This window comes from Panthera leo, chromosome B4 (genome assembly GCF_018350215.1).
Source record: "Panthera leo isolate Ple1 chromosome B4, P.leo_Ple1_pat1.1, whole genome shotgun sequence".
In the NCBI taxonomy this organism is placed as follows: Eukaryota; Metazoa; Chordata; class Mammalia; order Carnivora; family Felidae; genus Panthera; species Panthera leo.
This window is the reverse complement of record NC_056685.1, coordinates 78,632,232-78,652,022: the sequence shown is the minus strand read 5'-3', so window position 1 is coordinate 78,652,022 and position 19,791 is coordinate 78,632,232. Positions and strand designations below refer to the sequence as shown.

The following is a 19,791-nucleotide window of genomic DNA, read 5'->3' as shown; positions in this document are numbered from 1 at the left end:
CTCTGGACTCCCTTCTCCAGGAAACTCCTGCATCACATTTATCATTGTCTCCTTGCTTTTCCTTTCCACTGACATTCCCTCTCTTCTACCTCCTGCCTTAGTCTTCCTTCATTCAGAATCTGGATTCTAGCCCATCCTGCTGCCTCCATACTAAGAGACTCCCTAACTCAGGCTCCCCTTCCTGAAGCGTTGCCAGGAAGGCCAGATCTTTCCCTGGCCTGCACGGCCCCTTGCAGAGAAAGGTCTCTCTCAGCAGTTCCCCCCTCCACAGCCTGGCCTTAGGGAGTTATTTGGCCACATGCTGCCTGGGTTCATGAGATTACAGGGCCACCGACAGACCCACAAAGACTGTCTCCTGTTACAGCAACAGCAGCTCAGGCAAAACACTAGGTTATGGGTTCTATCTTGCGTGGCCCCTACACGTTTACAGAGCTGGGAGTAGCCCTGGAGATTGGTCTTATCCATGAAGGGATTTGTGCCTTCAATATGTGAGTTCCTGTCCTTGTTCAGGTCTTACCTCTCTAATTCCCGCATCTCACCAATAAACTTAATAAAACTCATGCAGGACCAGGCTGCTTCTCTCTTCTAGGGGAATCCTCATCTCAGACCACCTATTTTCTTCTTCTTCTTTTTTTTAATGTTTATTTATTTTTGAGAGAGAGAAAGAGAGAGAGAGAGAGCAGGGGAGGCACAGAGAGAGAGAGAGAGAGAGAGAGAGAGAGAGAGAATGAGGAAGCAGGGTCCAGGCCCTGAGCTGTCGGCACAGAGCCCAACATGGGGCTCGAACCCATGAACCATCAGATCATGACCCAAGCTGAAGTTGGACGCTTAACCCACTGAGCCACCCAGGAGCCCCTCAGACCACATATTTTCTATCTGTGGAGGTAAATGACCTGAAACCTGGGGCATCGAGGTCTGGTGTGTTCCACAGCACCCCAGAGTATCTTTTAATCTGAGAGAAAGATCCTTGCATGGACTGCAGGATCCCACTGGATTTTGTGATACCCCGGATTTTGTGATACCCTGGAGTCATTTCTTACCCCATCCCCAGTAGCTGCGCCTTCAAGTCATGTTTTTCTCAAGCCAGTGCTCCAGTGAACAGGCAATCTTGAAGAACATGCTGCTTATCAGCAGGGGGAGGGAGGCAGCATTTATCTTGTGGCAGGATTTAAAATTGATCAAGAGACAGAAGGAAGCCAGTTCTGGAAAGCCTGGGGCTCGAGTTATGGCTGCTCCCTGATCTCTGGGAAAATGCTGAAGTAGATGGTCTCCAAAAAATTGTTTTTCAATGTCTGTTTGTTTTTGAGAGACAAAGACAGAGTGCAGGTGGGGGAGGGGCAGAGAGCAAGGGAGACACAGAATTGGAAGCAGGCTCCAGGCTCTGAGCTGTCAACACAGAGCCAGACGCGGGGCTCGAACCCAAGAACTGTGAGATCATGACCTGAGCCAAAGCGGACGCTCAACCGACTGAGCCACCCAGGCGCCCCCAATTGGTTTAATTCTTTTTTAAAAAAAATTTTTTCTTAACATTTATTTATTTTTGAGAAGAGAGAGACAAGGGCATGAACAGGGGAGGGTCAGAGAGAGAGGGAGACACAGAATCCGAAACAGGCTCCAGGCTCTGAGCTGTCAGCACAGAGCCTGACACGGGGCTCGAACCCAGGAACCATGAGATCATGACTTGAACAGAAGTTGGACGCTTAACTGACTGAGCCACCCAGGTGCCCCGACAGTAGATTCTCTTTAAAACAATGAGCCGTGTTCCATCAGTCTTTGGTGAAGTGAATGCATTTGTGCATGAGTTGTGTTGAAGCATGTGCCATCTCTGTTATATACACTGTTCAGCTTCCAAAACACTTCTGCGCTGAGAGACTTCTGCCAGGTTCCCAGGCCGTGATGATGCTGTCAGGATGCAAAGAGCCAGTGAGAGGCTGGCATTCACTCAGGCTGTGACTCACAGGTGCATTTGAACAGGGTCACTGTGGGTCCAGAGAATCTTAGAGTTCAAGTCAATGGTTTTGAATTCAGATTCAGACTCTGCAACTGACTTGGGATTGTAAGCAAAGCTCTCAAGTCTTTTGAGCCTCATTTATTTAGCTATAAAATAGGCAGCCAATCACCCCTGGATGATTATTATGCCCAAATGAGGCAATGTAAGCATGTCTTATGCAACTTCTGGTACAAAGTTCATACTTAATAAATGTCAGTGGAAACAGGATCTTGTCCTCAATTTTCTTGGCTCAAACACTTGACTAAATCTGCTCACTGAAAAGAGGTGTTTAGTGGTGGCAAAGCAATTTGCAAGTTCCAAACTTTAAAGAGACCACCTCAGGGCGCCTGAGGGTGGCTCAGTCGGTTAAGCAAGCGTCCGACTTTGGCTCAGGTCATGATCTCACGGTTCGTGAGTTTGAGCCTTGCGTTGGGCTGTGTGCTGACAGCTCCGAGCCTGGAACCTGCTTCAGATTCTGTGTCTCCCTCTCTCTCAGTCCCTCCCTAGCTTGCACTCTGTCTCTCTCTCTCAAAAAATAAATAAATAAACATTAAAAAAATTTAAAGAGACCATCTCATAAACTATATGCCAATTTATTTATTGCCCAAAGGAGAATCGGCTGGCAGAATAGCTAGTCTCAGAGAATACATTCTTGGGGCCAGTAAAGAACTTATAATCAGTCCAATGAGTATTTGTTGAGTATCTAGCATGTGCCTGGCACACAGTTAGTGTTGGGGATATAGTGGTAGGCAAACCTGGTCCATGCCCTTGATGGTGACATGATGGTAATAAATGTAACTGTAACACAGTGAGATACTGGTAACAAAAGGAGATACAGAGACAGCACAGAGGAGAGTGAGGAGCTCCAAGGAGGTCAGAGGAGGCTGCTGGAGGGATTACAGCAGGTGGAGAGGGAGGGTGCAGTGGTGCTGGGGGGCTGGGAGGGCGGCAGCAGCCACATCAGAGAGGCCCTCTCAATTGGCTACAGAGCTGGGATTTTACACCGTAGTGCTCACAGGAGAAGCCAACACCTTCGGCATCAGACAGACCCAGGTTTCAGTCCCCCTCTGCCACTCACAATGTGACTTAAGCAAAACACTTTTGTTCCATGAATCTCAGTTTCTTCATTGGTATAAAGAAGTTACTGTTAGAAGTTCCTGCATAAAGTTGTCATGAGAATTAAGTTTAGCTGAAGAATGCACGAGAATTATTATTTTGTTCAATATCTGGCACACAGTGTGTGCTCAATAAATAGTTGCTATTATATCATTGTTACTACTGTCACTCTTAGCATTATTAGGATAGACTAGTCTTTCAAAAAGGCTGAGATGTGAAGTGCAGAAGGTCTGATAGCAATCAGATTATTTGATGAAAATGTGAAAATGAACTAAAGAGAAAACGCATTGGCTATTAAGAGATATTTCTACCATCGTATGCTTAGATCAGAATATGAACACTGACTGACTCAATGGACAAACTCTGAAGTCTCAGTGTCTCAACACAATAGAAGTTCATTTCTCACTCATAGTCCGAGACCGATTTGGGCAGTAATCCCACATGATTCTCCCAGTGGGTGTCCCACAGAACTACGCGCTTCTGTCTTGAGCCTGGCCACATGGGACATGTGGCCTCAAGGTTACTTACTGGAAAAGGGGAAATGAGAGGTGAAAGAGACACATGGACTGTTAACTGCCTCATCCTAGATACCACTCACATTTAACTGGCCAATAGGGTCCCAAGCCCCAACCAAACCCCAAAGGAGGCTGGGAAATGAGGACAAGAAGGAGGATACTTGATAAGCACTAGAAGTCTCTGGCACAACCTTTTTGGTTGGTGCCAACCAATCAGGTGACCAGCTCGAGAATTCTTTTCCCCATGAGCAGTGCTGAGATGGCACCAGCACATGTGCCCTCGTCCAAGCAAATAACTTCCCTTTGACTTTGACAATGTCATGTTAGGCACAGTGCTATAGACCAGATGAGGCTGCACGCTATGGTAATTATATTTAGTTCTCCTTCATGTTTTTAAGGAGATATTGGAACACTGTTTGGATTTGGGAAATGTGAAATAGAGATAACTTGTTCAGTGTGTCTTAAAGCACATTCCTTGAAATGCTGGTTCCTATAAAATATTTGGCCAAAAAGAGGTCTTTATGGTCAAGCAAAAGCTTGGGAAACACACACACACACACACACACACACACACGCACACATTTTTTTTTTTTTTTTTTTGGACAAAAATAGTGCTTTATTTCTGGTACTGGAATCGGCCTACCTCCCTTTCTTCTCTAGTTTTTTTTTTCCAATAACTCATCTATAAAAACATGATATGCTCACATGAGAAAATTTAGAAATGTTAAAAAATAGAAAAAAACCACTTCCCAGTCACCATCTTTGGAAAACACTGAGTTTCTCAGCATCCTTTGGTGTAGCTTTCCTAAGCATAGTGATGGATCTAAAAAGTCCCACAATATGATGCCTGCTTAACCTTTTTTTTTTTTTTTTAAAACCCAACAAAGAATCCATCCCCATGCTTTTTTTCTACACGGTAGCTATTAATCTCCTAAGAACTACGGTTCCCGGGCAAACGAGAGCCAGTTTAATTTCAGTATGTTTGCAAAGCCTTGCTTCAAGGATCCATCCATCCGTCCATCCTTTGTTGTTGAGCTCTTGTTTCAAAGGGTGATGCTTCTGGCTTAGTCTACCATCCCAGGTGTTGCTCCCACCTGGAACTAATGGCAGAGGTAGTCACTGGAGCCCAAATGACAGTAGGCTGCTGTCAGAGGCACCTCCAATGTGAAGCCCTCCTCCCAGACCTCAGCCACCTTTTGACCTGCCCACATCCCCACACATCCCATGCCTTCCAAACCTGGTTGTATCACTTCTGTCTCTCCATAATCTGTAAGGAAGGTAAGCCTGGGACTTCAAAGGAATTCCTGATTCATCTGGCCGGTCAACCCCTCAAGGGAAGATGAGAAAAGGTCATCTTGCCTGTTCCCTGACCTTGGGCAGAAGTGGCTTGGTTCCAGATGCCTGGGTGTCTCAACTTCTTAGAAAGTGTCCAGAAAAAAAAGGAGACTTCAAAGGCTCCCTTTGAAACCCAATCCTATGTAAGTTTCTTCTGTTTCAATAAATACTTTTCCTCTCTTCTATTCTCAATGGTCAGAGTTAATAAACTCTCTCTTGTGCTTGTGGGGGACAAAAAACTGGCTACATTTATGGGGCATAAGAAACAATCTCATGAAATAATGGAAAGCCTAACCTTGAATTTCTCAAAGGGCTTGCTGGTCACCCAGCTTCATTGACATGGCCGCTCTCCATGAGAGGGAATAGACTGTAGTGTCTCCCCTGAGGCAGCATAGAGAGCCCACTCTCTTTTCCACCCAGGACCTTCTAGACTCCTCTGTTTATCTGTGGCTGGCGCCATCTGTATCACTCACCAATGTCCCCACAGCCTTGTTCCCTGTGGGGTAAACACCTTGGGTGTTATTATGCTCTGATTGGTTCACTGGAGCCTGTGTCACTCATCTACGCCCAGGTACCATCTGGCCATTCCACGAGGGTTCCAAGGGGGAGTCCAGGCTCCAGGGTATAACTGAGGGCACAGCAATGAGCCTTGTCCTAAGCACCAGTCTGTTTCACACTCATCCTGAATGTCCCTGGTGCCAAGGCTGGGACTGAACACCGGTGAGCAGGGGAGGGAAGGGTTAATCCAGAAGGACCTGCTAGTCTGATGGTGGAAATGGGACACATACTCAGGACTCAGGCAGACTGAGCAATAAGAGTGATGAAGCAGAAGCCCACCCGGGTGTCAGAAGGGCATTATGGGAAGGGAGTGAGAGTGGGGGAGGGGCAGAGACAGACTCCCAAGCCCACTCAGGCTGTCAATGCAGAGCCAGATACTGGGCTTGAACTCACCAACTGGGAGATCATGACCTGAGCCAAACCCGAGCTGCAGTCAGCCGCTTAACCAACCGACACACCCGGGTGCCCCTGAGAGGGGCCGATTCTAACAGAAGAGAAGAATTAGAGGCAACTTAAGTTGGAAAAAGGAAATTGGGTTCGATTGGAAAAGATACTCTTGAACTTATTTGGAATGAAGTTCTAGAATCTAGTTCTTAGTTTTTCAGATTGGAGGAGTCTTCCTCAGCCCTTCTCGACTTGTTCTTAATCATCAGTCACATTTTGATCCAGAATCAGAAATGTCAAGGCAGCAAATGTCCCGATCAGGGGTTCCTTGCATGGGACGAATGATCATCTTCTGCTATCAAGGTAAAAGAAAACACGCAAACCCACGAAAGACCATCTTCCTAAAGCTTTCTTGTTCCATCTCCTCTAGCATCTCCCTCACTTTTATTCCAGAAATGTTTTTGGAGAACCCTTTTAGCTCTGGCCCAAAGCCCTCACCCTCCACCTCTTGTGACCAGAGCTCCCACTGGCCTTAATTTTGTCACTGTGTCTGATCTGCCTCAACAGACATAGAATTCCTTGTAGACAGACCAGAAATCTCCACCCTCTGGGACTTCCTTCCAGTACTCAGGTCAGAGCCGTCTTTATCCAGAAGCCTTGGGAAAGCAGCAGCCCACAAGCTAAGGATGATTCTCTGGAATATTCTTGACCCTGTTCATGTCCTTTGGAAGCAGAACCCGCCTGGCCATCTGCTCCATTGTACCACACCCCTCCACCTCCCCCCAACCTCAGCCAGACCCACTGGAAGCTTCCACCACAGATCTTGACAGTGATAACCCCAGTAATTGGAGGATAGCAAGTGAAGATAAGGTAGCCAAATTATTATAATGCAGGAGGTGAGCAAACCAAATGCGGGGTTCCAAGCCATTTTATAGGGGATTCATGGGGAGTTCACGGTTGGAGGGGGGGAGACAAATCTCAGGGAGGGGTGGTAATCTCCTATACGGAGAGGCCCCAGGTGGCTAATAGGTGTTCCCGACCTACAAATTAGGCTGCCTCCAGCCGCCTATTTAAGGGGCTGGGGGGCGAGCCAGGCCTACCAGCGCAGCCGCCCTCCGCGCCCCTATCCCGCGTTCCGCACGCGCCCGCACCCGGTCCCCACAGCATGAGCCGCCAGCTGCACCAGCGCCCCGCCGGCGAGCGCCCCAGCTTCAGCGGCTGCTCGGCCGTCATCGCGGGCCGGGTCAGCGGCAGCTCCGCCTCGTTCCGGGCCGGCGTCAAGAGCACGGCGGCCTTCGGCAGCCGGAGCCTCTTCAGCCTGGGGGGCGGCCGGCGCCTGGCTCTGTGCGCCGCGGCCGGCCGGGGCGGCGCCTACGCGCTGGGCCACTGCTCCGGCACCGGCGGCCGGCTGGGCGGCTTCGTGGGCACCGTCTTCGGCAGCGCCGGGCTGGGGCCCGCGTGCCCGTCCGTGTGCCCGCCCGGCGGCATCCCTCAGGTCACCGTCAACAAGAGCCTCCTGGCCCCCCTCCACGTGGAGCTGGACCCCGAGATCCAGAAGGTGCGCGCCCAGGAGCGGGAGCAGATCAAGGCGCTGAACAATAAGTTCGCCTCCTTCATCGACAAGGTGGGTCCTCAGGCATCTGTGCGCCTTGCGTTGGTGACCAGTGTGCGCCGGGGTGCTGGCTCTGCCACTGACAGCTATGTGAAAACTTGGGCCAGCCGGTTATCTTTTCTGGGCTTCCCTTGGCTCCTCTGTAAAATGGGCACACTGTGGCTCTTACCCCACGTGAGGATGTGAGGGTGAATTGGATGTTTCTAAAGTGCTTGGAACAGTGCTAGGCACCCCCACCCCCGACCCACGACCCATGGTAAACAGAAGCTTCATATTATCCTTGTGGACAAGACCCGGGGTCGGAACGGGGTGCACCACAGGCAGGAGACTTGTGAAATGGCCCTCTGAGAGCTCTCAATTATCACACAAGGAGATGGGTACATATATCCAGGACAGGAGCACAAGAGGGACACTGACGAGGGAGTATCACAGGACGTGATGCTTGGTGAAGGGAAAGGACTTAACAAAGTAGGAGGTAGGATGGGGATATAAGCCAGGAAGGTGTCTAGAGGAGATGAAAGAAAAGGACCAGAAAACTGAAAGCTGGGGCTGGGTGGCGGGTGGGGGGAGAGGGGAGATTGAGAAGGAGGGCATGTCGAGTTACAGGTGTGCATTCTCTATGTGTCTGTGGGGATGGGAGCATGCGGAGGTTAAAAGGGAAGCTGTCTCTGGTGACTCAGAGGCAGTGACCCCAAAGAACGAAGAGGAGAGAAGGAATATGCTTCTGTATCCAACCTGGGGCAGAAGGTCTAGGCCATGAGTCACAGGGGACATAATACTGACAAGAGCTGATGTTACTCAGTGCCTGGTGCTGTCCCAAGGGGTTCCCATATATCAACACACAACCCATGATTGTGTTATCATTCTGCCTTGCGGATGAGGAAACCAACATGGCAGGAGGCCAGTAAACGTGCCCAGGCTGATAGAATAGCAACAGAGGACTGTGTCCCTCACTGCTGTGCTCAGGAAGAGGAAGGGAGAGGTTGGAGGGGAGAGGGAAGGACTGGAAGAAACAGAGCTACTGTCCCAGAGGACAGGGCTCATTTTCCTGTTCAAAGTCTGTTCTTCCCCCTCATGTTTCCTTCTCTCCCTCAAGCTAGAGGTAGGGAAGAAGAGGAAGGCTAGCGAGTAGCAGAGGCTTGAAGTTATTGAGCCCAAACATGTAAGACTTTTGGTCAAGTATGAAGGAACCTTCTAAAGATGTGAGAACCCGCTTTGAAATGAAAACCGAAGAAACCAACCAACCAAGAGCAACTTAGGTTGCAGATAAGAGAGAACGTGTTAATGGCCAGAGTGGCTTTCCAATGCCATTCCCCACCCCTGCACTGTTCCTCCCTTGCTTCCCCTCTTCCTTCACTCTGAAAACACCAGCATTTACAGCAAAAGAAGCTACTTCCATCACATGATAACTCACGGTGGCAGTTATAGCACTGTGTAAGCCTACTTCCCGATTTCTTTTAGACTCAATCTGATTTCTCGTCTTGGAGACCCAGAAAGGCACGTCCCCCTGGCTGAATCCATTCTCTGATGAGTCTTGCTCTTTCCTCCCTCCCATCCAAGACCGACTGTATCTGATTTCTGGGGCCGTCTCTCCCCACTGTGGAGAGGCAAGAACAGAAGGGGGATTCTGTGCTATGACCGCCTTTGGGTTCCAGGTACGGTTCCTGGAACAGCAGAACCAGGTGCTGGAGACCAAGTGGAACCTGCTGCAGCAGTTAGACCTGAACAACTGCAGGAAGAACCTGGAGTCCATTTATGAGGGCTACATCAGCAACCTCCGGAAGCAGCTGGAGACACAGACAGGCGACAGGGTGCGGCTGGACTCGGAGCTGAGAAGCATGCAGGATTTGGTGGAGGACTACAAGAAGAGGTGAGTGGAGAGGCAGAGAATCCACCACTGGAGGGTCTTGAGGACAGATTGAGGTTTCGATCTGCAGCCAGCATTTTTGCCTTCTTAGGTCCTTTGCTGATACCATGTGCGATTTCCTTTCCCCTGGGGAGGGAGGGAGATCCAGACAGGTTGAGACATAGGAAGAGAAAGGATCTCTACCCAAAGTGGTGCCTGAATCGCCTAGGAAATGGTGTGCCCATTCTCACATTGGAAATGGAGACATGGGGACAAGAGGGCTGTCTCAAAACCAGATGGACAGCCCAGATGGCACTGTAGCTCCTCCTGTGCGAGGGGCCTTCCATGGGAGTACCTAGGATGTGAGCCAGCACGCCAATCCGAGAACAAAACCTAAAGCTGAGCAAACAAGTGTTTTAAAAACTTTTTTCATGCTGCAGCATATCTGTGCTGCTGAATCCCATTAATTTCCCCCAGGCTTGAGCCATCCCGGCTCAGTGTGATCTGGTATTTTGGAAGCTGGCTTTCAGGCGCCAGGATCTCTAGGGAAAGATGACTTCTTCCACAATTCAAGGGGATGGAGATGGTCAGAGCCAAGTGATTTCTCTTGCTCCATGTTCAATCTGCCTGTCCACCCCTGTTCTGAAGTAGCCCCAAGCAGAACTCTGCCCTGAGACCTGCGAAGAGTCCTGAGGGAGGAGGTGACATAGTCTATAGTCCTGAAAGCACACAGATTATGGGGACAGGCTTAAAGAACACGCTCAGAGAGCCCCCCAGGCAGTGGAAATGAATACAGCGTGAACTGAGACTGAGTGGCATTAAGATGGAAATGCCACCCCATTGGATATTTGGGTAGAATTCTGGAGGAAAAGAGGGGATTTCCAGGCAGAGCCCAGATGTCCAGGTCAGAAGCATCCAAAGATCATGCTGCCTCTGGGCTTTTCAGACCAGGGAAGCCAGGTGTTCTGGAGTCACCACCATGACCATGAGTCACTGAGTCCTCTGAGAACTTCAGCTTTAATATTTATAAAATTCAGATACTGCTGCCTGCCTCGCCACTTGCACGGGCTGTTGAGAGAGGGTAATGCCAGAAAGTAATGTATTAACAGCTCTTAAAAGAACCAAAGTGCTAGGCAACACTAAGGCCTGGTGTCCTGATGTCACTGAGATCCTAGCTTTACTATTAACTAGCTTTATGACTTTGCCTCATGTATAAAATTGGGAGATGATAATAATAGAAGCTATTTCGCAGGATTACCGTGGGGATGAAATGAAATAATGAAATGAATTGGGAACTATTGTAAAATCCACTTGGCAAGAAATGAAAGTCTACATCTTGTACAGTAGGTTATTGGAAGCATTCAAGATTAAAGTGATAGAGATTTAATATAATTAATATATCTGTGTTCTGAAACAAAAAGTCAATATGCATTTGGCTGTAGCTTAACTTTTCTGTATGCATTATAATGTATTTTGTAAATTATAAGTTAGTTCCAAAGTCAATAGTGCTATGAAATGCGTTCTTTTTCTTTATAAAAGGGTGTAGATGTGTATGTTCTGCTGTTTGGTTTCTAGAAGTACCTAATGAAAAATTATGGCCAAATGAATGTGATTAATTTTGATAGCCATCATGATCAAACTTTTTCTATGTATTTTATGGAATAGAAAGATAGGCTAAAAACTAATTGGTCTGCAACTAGGGTATACTCTTATTTGTTAACAGGAGGAAGAAAGATTGAATATTTTATAAGATAATGTGAGATAATGATAAATTGTAATAGAAACAACTATTTGATAAAAAGAAGTATTCAGTTGTCTTTTAAGTAACCCACACGGAATCTGAGATAAATCATATCAACTGTTTTTTATGTATTTTATCCAGTGTGACTGACAAAATCCGGCAGGTTCAGAAAATGTTCCAGTCACATTTTAAAATAACCCACTTCACTAACCTGTACTACTTGAGTCATTCAGCAGGCCTTTTTCCCCCTTGGCAGCCAGCGGCATGCCTTAGGAAGAAGGAAAAAGCTGAAATGGATTGCTCGTGTTAAATCATATGGAAACAAGCCATTTTCTAGCATTAATTAAGATTCATTATTCAACATTCTTTGACAACAGTAAGAGGTGACATAGGTCTTTGAGTCATCTATACTCTTGTCTCCCCAATCTATAATATATCTGCATGAATAACATCCCAGCCTTATCCAAGCATCCTGTTTCTAAGACCTTGCTTCATCTGGAACAGAAATATGTATATATATTTAAAAAACCCAGTAGAAACAACTCGAAGGTGGGGATAGTGTTTTGTTTGGTGCCTGGGACGTTTTGCACCATGGGCTAATGCACTGTGCTAAGGGGCCGGATGGCAGAAGGGGTGCGTCTTTCTGCTGTCAGGAGGGTGGGGGTAGTTGTGAAACAGAGGAGGGACAGTGAAGCCCCCCACAGGTGCATTCTAGGGCAGCTGCACGGCAGGATAGGTCACATGTGAATGAAGGAGCTGGATGTGAATTCCTTTAAACCTGTTCCTGTCACGTCCCCTTTAGAAGGCTGTGCATGCCCCAAGGGTACGTGAACCCCAGTTTGTAGGCCACTGCCACGCAGCTCTGGGCATGGAGGTGATCACCAACTGCTCAGGGAGCATTTGCAGAACTGAATTATCCCAATGGCAACGCCACCTCCGTTCTCTTGCCGCACACAGGTATGAGGTGGAGATTAACCGACGCACAGCTGCTGAGAATGAGTTTGTGGTGCTCAAGAAGGTGAGAGGGGAGCAGGAAGGGCTGGAGGAGGCCTAGGGAAGCTCCCTGAACACCTGACACAGTGATGTCGGTAGGCTGAGGAAAGGGTGACCGGGGTTCTAATTTCCCTGCTCTCCTAAGTCCCCTTGCCTGGGATGCATGCTCCCAGAACCTGCCAGCTTCCAGTCCACACATTTCGCCACACTTCTGGCATGGCCATCGCCCTGCACATTGGTTGGTTTGCTGTCAGCAGCCGGGCCTCCCTGTGAAGGCCAGGGAGAGGGGAGTAGAGCCCGTAGGGAACCTGAGGCTCATTGTGGCAGGGAGGGAGGGCAGGGGAAGGCAGCTGGCTCCTCTCTGTGTCCCCCAGGATGTGGATGCCGCCTACATGAACAAGGTTGAGCTCCAAGCCAAGGTGGACTCCCTGACGGATGAGATCAAATTCTTCAAGTGCCTCTATGAAGGGGTAAGGATATCGCTGAGCTCTCCTGTGTGGTCTGTGCCACTCACAAGTGGCTTCTGGCCTTCGGCCTACATGGATGTGTCGACCAAAGGTTGGCAGCTCAGTGCAGCTGACGTTTGCTGAGCAATGAGGTGGGCTTGAGGAGGGCCTGATGGAGAATAAATGATCCCTGTCTTCCAGGAAGTTGCAGTCCGATAGGGAAAACAACCTGCAGATGAGCTCTAGAGGGGAGCAGAGGAAGGTATAGGGAGTTCTGCCTGAGCCGCCAGGGAAGGTTCCCAGAGAAGGATGAGGAAAATCTCAGGGAGTGCTGAGAAGGTCACGGGGGTCTTGCCTGAGGAGCTGGATGCGTGGCCTGAGTTGTACTAAACCGTGAGGGGCCTGGGGAGAAGGAAGGTGGTCGGTGATCCTAGAGAAGCTCTGTGTGCCACGCTCAGATCTAATATTCCGGATGAAGTCATAGAGTGTGGAATAGGGGTAGGTTCAGGCCTAAGTGCATGATGGAGAGGGCAGTCCCACCTTGGGACTGAAAGCCCAACGCGCTCCCCTCGTGCCTGGCACACACCGGCACTGGTAGGCTCTGCGGAAGGCTGAGGGAGGGCAGTGAGGGATTGGCCAGGGAGGGTTGGGAGATGTGCTCTCTTCATGGGGATCCTCTAACTGGCTCCACTTCCCTAACTGTTGTCCAGGAGATTGCTCAGATGCAGTCCCACATCAGCGACACATCTGTCATCCTGTCCATGGACAATAACCGGGACCTGAACTTGGACAGCATCATCGACGAAGTCCGCGCCCAGTATGAGGAGATCGCCCTGAAGAGCAAGACCGAGGCCGAGGCCCTGTACCAGACCAAGGTGGGCTGTGTGCCGGGTGTGCAAGGCCCAGTGACTACAGCTGCCACTCTCTCCTCGTGTGTGCATGTGCATGTGTGTGTGTGTGTATTGGGCTGGGTTGAGACCTCTTTTGTCTTGGAGTTGAGCCTTGTGGAAATGCCCCCCTGTGGTCCAGGGAGGGCAACCACAGCTTTGGCATGTGTTAGGAGCATATATGGGCTTGGCTGTTGGCCCTAGCTGACAGCAGAGGTCACATGAGCCACAGCCCAGGGAAGACTCTGTCAGTTTCTGTGGGTAATCCATCCATCTTGGCTTTTCTTTGTGTTCCCAACTTCGTAGAACTCCACCAAGGCTCTCACCCTTGTGGACCTGAGGACCCTGTTGAGCTGGAGCAGGGCCTTCCTGTCTGAAAGGAAAGGGTGGGCTTTCTCTTCCTTTTCCGTCCCTCCCCCCATCTTTCCTCCTAGTACCTTTGCTGCTTGGGCAGTGAGAACAGCATGTGGTCCCCCTCCCCCTCTCCATGCTCAGGACCCTTGGGAGGTGAATTCCCAATGGTCCTCTGCTCCTCCTTCTCGCCCCACGTCAGATCCAAGAACTGCAGGTCACAGCGGGCCAGCAAGGGGACGACCTCAAACTCACCAAGGCTGAGATCTCCGAGCTCAACCGCCTGATCCAGAGGATCCGCTCAGAGATAGGGAATGTGAAGAAGCAGGTGGGTTCCATGAAATGAGTCAGCTGACGGGCTGTCTTGGGCACCAAGTGTATGAGACTAAATACGGAACAAAGATAAGACATGGTCCCTCCTGAGGGCATTTACAGTCCAGGAGGAGAGAATAGTCTGAACCCGTATAGAAGGATGAAGCATTCCATCCACTGTGAAACATGCTTCCTAAGGGCTGTAGGGGTCCGGAGTGGCCAGAGCGGAATGAAGACCCCAGGGAGGCTTCCTACAGGAGGTGGGAGGGGATGGGCAGAAAGGAGAGGGAAGGGGTCCTGGTGAGGGAGCCGGCATGAGCAATGGATCCAAGGTGGGCGCTGCATGGCATGTGTGCAGGGGTGAGAGGCACCTAGCTCAAGCACAAGTTCTATGATGGGTGGGGTATGAGGGGGCGGGACCCCACCGGGTAGCACGGGGCAGATTATGGGCACCTGTGAAGCTGGGCAGTGGAGTTTAGACCCGACACAGTAGGTGAAAAGGAGGTTTCATGTGATGATGAATCGGTGCCAGAGGAAGGAGAGCCCAGCAGTGGAATTTAGGAGAATGGGAGAGAAAGAGCTTTCCAAATAGACTTGGCCCAGGGCTCTGCTCTGTGTTTTCGTCCTGCTGTGGCAGTGCTGTGTGTGGTGGCCTGGCACTGAGTGACCCCATGACCCCAGGTGCATCATTTGGGTTATCTGAGTCTGTAGGAAGCAAACCCAGGAAATTCCCAGAGTTGGTGGAGGCTGGCACAAAGGCTTCCTGGACAAGTCAAGTGGCCCTGTCCCCTTGTCCTCTTCTTTAGAGGCCCCTCCCTTCCCTATACACACACACACACACACACACACACACACACTCCTGTGCACCAGGCTCCTGGCAGCTGAAAGAAAAAAGACCACATTACACAAGAACTCATGGTGTTTTTCATTTAATCAAGTTCTGCATACACGAAAGAAAAACAACAAGGTGTTTGAAGCTGCCCTCAAGTATCAGATTATAATGTGTAGCTGGCAAAATGCCGTGTGTTCACGGTTGGGTGAGCTTATTACCAGAAAGTGACGTCTGCAATCAGAACACCACCTAGGAGGTCAGGGAAGATGTCCTCCGTGGGGGAGCCCATGGGGGTCACTCTCAATGCTTGGTCCCCTTGAGGCTCCTCCAGAGGGCCCTCAGTCAGGGTGCTTTCTGGCCCTCTGGCCTTCCCACCAAAGAAGCACATAGTTTCACCTGCAGACTGTCTTGACATTTGCTGACCCCAGGATCCATGGGATGATTGTTGTCAAGGATGCCCAAATTTCATGCCCTCTCCCCTCACGTCACATTCACGAGACCCAGAAGCCTCCTGGGCTCACCGTGCGGGACCTCAGTCAGTGAAAAGGAGCAGAGGCCAGTTTGGCAGAATTTGGCACACTTTCCTTTCAGACAGGAAGGCCCTGCCCCAGCCCAACAGAGTGTATTCCCATGCCCTGACTGATTAGACCTCCACAGTCCTGAGGATGGGACGTGGTCTTCTGTGGTCAGGTGGCTGGGTCCTGAGGCTGTGAGCCACTCACCTGAAACACTGTGGGTGTTTGCACGGCTGGGGGCCTGCCCGGCACAGGGGTGGCGCCGGCTGGACCGCAATCTAGAATTCCGTCTGGCCTTAGCATCAGCTGCTTTCCTTGGGGTGAAGCAAATTTGACTGCAGAGGAAGGGGACACACCAGAAAAGAGAAGCCAGAGTTTTAGATCCCACCAAAACCTTGGCCTAGTGATGGAACACACACCAAGACTAAGAGGTCCAAAAGCCCACGGCAGCCGTCCCATGGCCGCAGCCCAGAGCCTCATCTGCAGTTTTGTATTGCACGTTAGCCTTCCACCTGACAGCAGCTGCCTGCCCGCTTGGGAAACCTGGTAACAAGAGTATCTTTTGAGGCTATTACTCCCCTAGTGTGATGCTCTGTGGAATTTTGGAGGCCAGACTCAGTGTGGCAGGTTTACTGAACAGAAATTTCATCAGTAAGGAACTTTATTAATCCCTCTTTTTTTTTTTTTTTGGTTTTTGTCTTGGGTTGGCATTAGAATCTTGCAGCCAGTGTTACAGACCAGGAGGGGGAGGGCAGGGGCCACAGGCCCAGGGAGCTCGCCTTCTCAGTGCCCTTCCTCCTCTCTCCCAAGGTAGGGAAGCTCCAGCTTCACATGCCAACACATGAGCGGAGGTGAGCCATGCTGGAGTTAGGAGAAAGGACAGATTCATCTGTAGCAATGTCCAAAGGGGGGGACACTGGGAGGACCTCAGAGCATTTACTGTCGGTCAGGACCAAATGAGGGGAGGGTGTCTGAGCAGGATCTCAGAACTGCGTTCTGGCTCAAAGTGCTGGATGCACTTGCTCTGCAGTGCTCTAACCTGGAGACGGCCATCGCCGATGCCGAGCAGCGGGGCGACTGCGCCCTGAAGGATGCCCGGGCCAAGCTGGATGAGCTGGAGGCCGCCCTGCACCAGGCCAAGGAGGAGCTGGCCCGGATGCTGCGGGAGTACCAGGAGCTCATGAGCACGAAGCTGGCCCTGGACGTGGAGATCGCCACCTACCGCAAGCTGCTGGAGGGCGAAGAGTGCAGGTGGGGGGCCAGATATCTCTAATCTGGAACAGTTCCCTGTCTGCGTGAGTAGGAAGATTCAGGGCAAACAGTTTGGGTCGGTTCAGGTCCTACTGAGGCAATGGGTTTGACATGGTGCAGTAGAAAAGACCAAAGTTAGACTCTAGGAAGGACTGAGTTGTAAAAATCCCAGAGAGGTAGTGGGAGAGGAAATATTAACATCTGTAGCGGTTGCAAAACAGAGTGTCCCTGGCCCTTTGTGCTGCGCACTTGAGGGTGAGTCGGGGGAGGGGGCGGGCAGGATGGCTTCCAAGAGTCATCTGAGTGCGAGGTAACTCTGGCAAAGCCTGAGGCCCTGCAAGGATGTGAGCTCGTTCCTCTTGACTGTGTGAGACCACTGGCATAATAGAGGGGAGCAGGGACATGATCACTCCAGCCACCAGACCACTCCAGAGCTGCTCTGATGGAGAAGGGAGCCTTCACAGCAGATTTTTTTGTCTCTGTTCCTTTCCGGAGAGGTCCCACTGTGGTGTGTGGGAAGAAGGGATGGATGGGCAGTGTGCATTCTGAGCGGCATCCCTGTGACCCCCTGGATAGATGCAGTTCTGCTTTACAGAGGGTTATCTGCCTTCCCCACTTTCTCTCTCCAGGATGTCGGGGGAACACCCCAGTTCCGTGAGCATCTGTAAGTACCAGGACCTGGTTCTGCCCTTGGTCACCTACCAGAAGTCTGAGCCTCCAATTCCATGACACCAGAGAGAAGTCAGGACAGCAGGGAGGGTTCAGGACAGATGTAGGGGTGTGAAGAGGCTTTAGTAGCCAATGAGAAGCAGCGGATGGAGAAAAATAATAATACCGTGAAAGACAGAAGCACAATCCATGGAACGATCAAATGATGCCCAGTAGTGTATAATCCAAACGCCTCTTGTAAGCATGAGGCTTCCTGGAGACAGTCTATTGATCTTGAGACCAGCGCACAATCAAGGCTCTAGCTTGCAGTCAGTGGGGTGGGGGGAGGGGGGGTGGGTAGTGGTGCTGGGGGTGGAGGGGGATGGGGGGAGCCTGAGGGCAGGACAGTGGAAGGAGCTGAAACAGGCTGGAAAGCTAGAGACAGTGCAGGGGAGTTACTGTGGTGGTGGTGGGGGGTACTCCAGCAGCCCCTTCCTTGGGGGCTGCACCGAAGGGTCTTTGTTCCTGTGGGGGAAGGTCCCTGCCAGAGCTCGCTGGAGCTCTAAGTCTGTCGCTGGTGGATGGACGCAGACCGATAGGACAGGGTCTAATACGTGCGGCCAAATACTTAAAAAATGATCAGTGCTGGTGAAAACCTCTTTGTAAACTAAAAGCACACTGCAGAGAGAATCTGTCCCCAGGGGGAGGGAATTGAAGGAGTGGCCGGGATGCCACAGGCCGGGGGGTCTTCTCTCCCCGCCCCCTTCCAGCTGTGATCAGCAGCACTGGTGCTGGGGCAGGAGGGGCTGGCTTCAGCGTGGGCTTCGGCGCCTCGAGCGGTTACGGCTTCAAACCTGCGGCCGTGGACGTCAAAACCAAAGGCAACTGCGGCAGCGAGTTCAAGGATCCCCTGCCCAAGACCTCAGGCAGCAGCTGTGCAACCAAAAAGGCCTCGAGATGAAGGGCTGTGTGCAGAAAGCTGCAGAACCCGTCTGCTCCACCCCCACTCCCTGCCCACCCCCACCCTGTCCCAGCCCTGAAGTGCTTCCTCTGGAGCCCCAGTCCCTGAGCCGTCCCCTGTCCCTGTGGTCCGGGTGGTGCACGCTCTTTTGTGGGAAGTCCGGTCACGAGTGCTCTCGGTGACCTTCTTGGCCATTTATCATTGGGTCGCTGCCCCCAGTGCAGAGATAACGCATCTACGTAGGATGTTTCCCCCCTTGGGCAGGTGTGAGCCCCTCTGTCCCCATGCCTTTCTTGGGCCTTTGCGGCCCAGGGGGTCTCTCTGTCCTCTGCTTCGGGTCATGTCCGGTTCTCCGCTTCTCCTGCAATAAATGATCAGTGCCATTTGATTCCGTGTTGAATCTGTTGTCCAGGAAGTTGACGTTGGCAGCACCCCTTCTAAAGTTCCTCAGTCTAATTCTGGGGTGCCAGGCCGGACGTGGGTCTCTGCCAAGTAGGTACTGCTGAGGGCGGCTCCTGGTCAGCAGCTGGGGTTTGTTTCTGACATGCCTCTGGACAGGCTCTGCTTCCGGGGCACTGGGGCACCTGTGCACACAGTGTGAGGTGGGCATTATCACCCCTGTTGCAGACAGGCTCACATCGCGGTCACGCCAGGACGCTCAGGCACGCGAGCTTTGGCGTGGCTTCTCGCCCGGGTTGTCAAAGGCACCCACACTAAGTGCCTCTTATTTTCTTCTTTTTCCTTATGTCCTCACTCTCCTGCCAACCCACCTTAACTCCGCTGCCCCACAGAGGGCCTTTTTCTGTTTTTCCAGCCAATTCTTTTCCACCCCAAAGTTTGAGGCTTGCCTGTGTGTACGTTTCTGGATGCGTCGGATCTGTTGGGTGCAGAAAGTAGCGGCTCACCAAACCAGTCTTCAGGTACTGGGAATACTGGAGTAAACAAACAGGCACAGATTGTGTTCTCACAGAGCTTACAGCCTATGGGAAGAGTGAAACCACGCAACTAACAGAGACATCCATAACACACGGCAAGCAGTGATTATTGCCATGAGTGGAAATTAAGTGAAGGAAGAAGGGTGCTCTCTGAGGCATGCGCGTGTCTCTGCAGGGGTGTTGTTTTCTCGGAATCAGTTCCCACCGTTGGTTCCAGCAAGGTGCTAAGAGTGAGACCACCTTCCAGGGATGAGCCTCGTTTGAGGGGGGCATTCAAAGTACCCAATGATGCCTTCTCCTCCCACATCATCCCTAGCTTTAACCTTGGTTTTTCTTTCCAGCGGGCCAGGACTTTTCATACCCAAGGATCTTTGCAAATACGATTTTTTCACTTGCAGGTGCCCGTGCCCCATTTAGGGAAAGCCCGCGCTCATCCTTTGTGGCCTGGCTGAAATGCCACCTCCCATGTTCATGCTTTTTCTGGTCCCTCCTGGCAGACTCCATCAAAGTCATTAAACATTAAATGAGAGGGAACATTAGAGCTGGTGGCCAGACAGTTCTCC

General features: G+C 50.9%; 1 protein-coding gene across 1 annotated transcript; it reads left to right on the top strand.

Moving 5' to 3' along the window:
* The first annotated feature begins 7,063 nt into the window (after nt 1-7,063).
* On the top strand, nt 7,064-18,681 carry KRT72 (keratin 72). The gene is made up of 9 exons (XM_042946630.1): nt 7,064-7,522; nt 9,166-9,380; nt 12,055-12,115; nt 12,465-12,560; nt 13,247-13,411; nt 13,977-14,102; nt 16,464-16,684; nt 17,314-17,348; nt 18,103-18,681. The coding sequence occupies exons 1-9, from the start codon at nt 7,064-7,066 to the stop codon at nt 18,291-18,293; spliced, it is 1,569 nt and encodes a 522-aa protein (XP_042802564.1). The 3' UTR covers nt 18,294-18,681.
* Nucleotides 18,682-19,791: the final 1,110 nt, after the last annotated feature.

What these genes read in the sequence shown, in the direction of transcription:
- KRT72 (XM_042946630.1), top strand. Translation starts at nt 7,064, where the DNA reads ATGAGCCGCCAGCTGCACCAGCGCCCCGCCGGCGAGCGCCCCAGCTTC. An exon ending in TCAAGTGCCTCTATGAAGGG is followed by an intron (nt 12,561 to 13,246) that starts GTAAGGATATCG and finishes ACTGTTGTCCAG; the next exon opens with GAGATTGCTCAGATGCAGTC. An exon ending in AGGCCCTGTACCAGACCAAG is followed by an intron (nt 13,412 to 13,976) that starts GTGGGCTGTGTG and finishes GCCCCACGTCAG; the next exon opens with ATCCAAGAACTGCAGGTCAC.